The 2618-nt window shown below is 43.0% G+C and overlaps 1 protein-coding gene across 1 annotated transcript in view; it reads right to left on the reverse strand.

Moving 5' to 3' along the window:
* Window positions 1-2618, reverse strand: part of Ube3d (ubiquitin protein ligase E3D) — a 155032-nt gene that overhangs the window by 142366 nt on the left and 10048 nt on the right. The window contains exon 3 of the mRNA XM_031343800.1: window positions 597-687. Coding sequence (XP_031199660.1) covers window positions 597-687 — 91 coding nt within the window. The remainder of the gene's footprint in view (window positions 1-596; window positions 688-2618) is intronic.

Raw genomic sequence — 2618 nt, forward strand, 5'->3', positions numbered from 1 at the left:
GAAGAAGAAGAAGAAGAAGAAGAAGAAGAAGCAGCAGCAGCAGCAGCAGCAGCAGCAGCAGCAGCAGCCAATTTGGGAATACTAAGGAAATAGCCAAGAGTCCTTCCCTTCTCCATAGGGTAATTATGGCACATCACCAGTGCCAGTTACAAGATTAACCTAATCACTGAGAAAAGGTTAATGCGTGCGTGCTCCGTATGCTCCATTTTAATAAGCAGGGGAACTAGGAAATGGGTTTTAGAAAAGCCCTGATTGAGCTAGCTCAGATAAAAAGTCCTGCTGCACAGCTTCTAACAAGTAGAACATTCATTTACTGTGGAAACCCTCACACACCCTCAGAACAAAAGGGACACACAGGAGATCAACTCCATGGCTCTCGGCTCAGCGATGGCTCCCGGCTCTTCCATCACAGCCAGCTTCCTCCCTCAGACCAGAATCCTGTTCCGCTCCAGCATCATGGTGAGAGTCAGAGTTCACTTTGTTTCCAAGTGACACTTAGTTGTCTCTTACGTTAAGGCCCTCCACAGTTCCCTTGGTAATTACTCCCAGAAACCACCACCAGGCACAGTTTAATCAGGGTTGAATGCATTCCTTACCTGTCCTTTATCATGACTTCACCACAGGACTGGCAATAAAAGGTGCAAGATTCTTGGGCTTGCGAGCTTTGATTAAACACCGAAATCAGTTCTGAAGGAAATCAACAAAACAGCAAGTCTTAGAGGCTTGGAACATATAATCATATTTAAAGAGTTTGCTAGCGCAATAAATTACCAGCAATACACACTGTTTATGATTTACTCTGAAGTATAGGCTTAATTAGAACTACCCAATGACTCAACCAGAAGCAAACATTGCCAAGTCTTTCCAAAAACAACAGATTTTGCTTAGAATTCCTGGGCCAGGAGCTGCCCTAGATTACCATGTAACAAACTGGTGAGTTCCTTCTCTCGTTCTATAAATACAATAAATTCTATATCAGCAATGGGTAGAGATGGCCTGCTAAAGTCTAAGTTCAATCTGGCTTTCTCATTTTATGTTTATGATTTATGCCCACCCCTGTACATTAAACAGTATGAGCAAGCAAAATGGATGGCTAGACGGGTCTCTGTGGAGCAGATCCAAGGAAAGTAAAGACCTTAAGAGTTTCCTCACCCAAGAGCAAAATTCAGTGTCTGATGAAGCTGCGGGAGATGGGCATGAGGGGGGCAGGGGAGAGGGGGGAGATACTGGGAGCTATTCGAAAACGTGGGTTTCCCACACAGCTGCAGTGGATAGCTGTTCCCCTCATTTCTGACGTCTCATTTGTAAATGAAGGAAAGTTTTACGTAAAAAAAGAAAAACCACTGTATTATTAGTCTATAAGAAACCTAATTGAAGAAAAGGAGTCCTAGTTATTAGAAGGGAGCAATAGAATCCACTCAGCATTCTTTTTTACGTACTTTAAGATGCTTTTGCAGATGCCAGAAAGTTTAAGTCCTGGCAATTAAAAAAAAAAACTCTGCAATTAATCTCTAACTGTCTACACAAATCCCTGCTGCACGAAGGTTAAACAAACAGTATTATTCTCTAACGCTGCTCTTCTAAGAGGCCCTAGGTGAGCCCTCCTCTGTGCTATCCAGAATGAATCAGTTTTCAGTGGAACACTGCCCTCTGCTGGCCACTGAGTCAAGTGTGGAATCCTGGATGAGCATCACTGCTTGATTGTATCACCAAGTCAAACCACACATACACAAGGTCACCACTTCACCTACGTTAACCTCATAACAGTGTGCCAGGGCGATGTGTATCCGGATCGCTCCTGAGAGCATGGTCGGACAGCTGAAAAGGCAACTCTTGAAAACCCTGAGACACAATTAATGCTAAAAATTTCAAGTTACTTCCTACAATAGATTCCGGTGCACACCAGTATTCGCCCAGCTGATTGTCACTCATGTGGCAAATGCTTATCCCCCATCTATTATGCAAAAAGTACTAAAGCAATCAAAGATGGAGGAACCTGCTTTACACAGCTTTCCATGCCCCACAGAACAGGCTTTGAAAGTTCCCTTTTCAGGTATTTGAATAAAATGTTTCAAAAACCCAAAGAAATAGATTGTCCAACAAACACAAACAATACACAAACCAGCACACAGCAGTGGATTCATTTTGTCCACCGTTAAAATATTAAATGTTACTCATTAACTGAAAATGTTGAAAATAATTCAGTTGCAGACTAAGATAGGCAACAAACCCAAATTCTATATGTCCCTGGAGGTCTCCATTCCTCTATCCTTACTCTCAGAGCCCTAGGGAACACGGTGGCTCTCACGCCTGCCTTTGGCCGGTTTCCAAACTCAACGGGAAGTCCCTGCTGTGTTATTGTGCTAACAGGGAAAGAGATGACATCAAAGACCCGCACTGCACACCTCCATCCTGGAATGGGGGTGGGGGCAATTTGCTTATTTTTCTATCCCGGTGACTTGGTCCTGCTTTTCAGGATTCAATGTCCTTCCAAGTGTTTACCAGATGTCACTTAAGCATGTCATGACATCTCTTTTTCCCTGCTCCTTGTTTCTAAAATTGATTCTGCATACTTTAGCCATTTACTAATTCAGAAATTAGCAAAATTAGTCTCAGGC

Source organism: Mastomys coucha, unplaced genomic scaffold (assembly GCF_008632895.1).
Source record: "Mastomys coucha isolate ucsf_1 unplaced genomic scaffold, UCSF_Mcou_1 pScaffold23, whole genome shotgun sequence".
Lineage (NCBI taxonomy): Eukaryota > Metazoa > Chordata > Mammalia > Rodentia > Muridae > Mastomys > Mastomys coucha.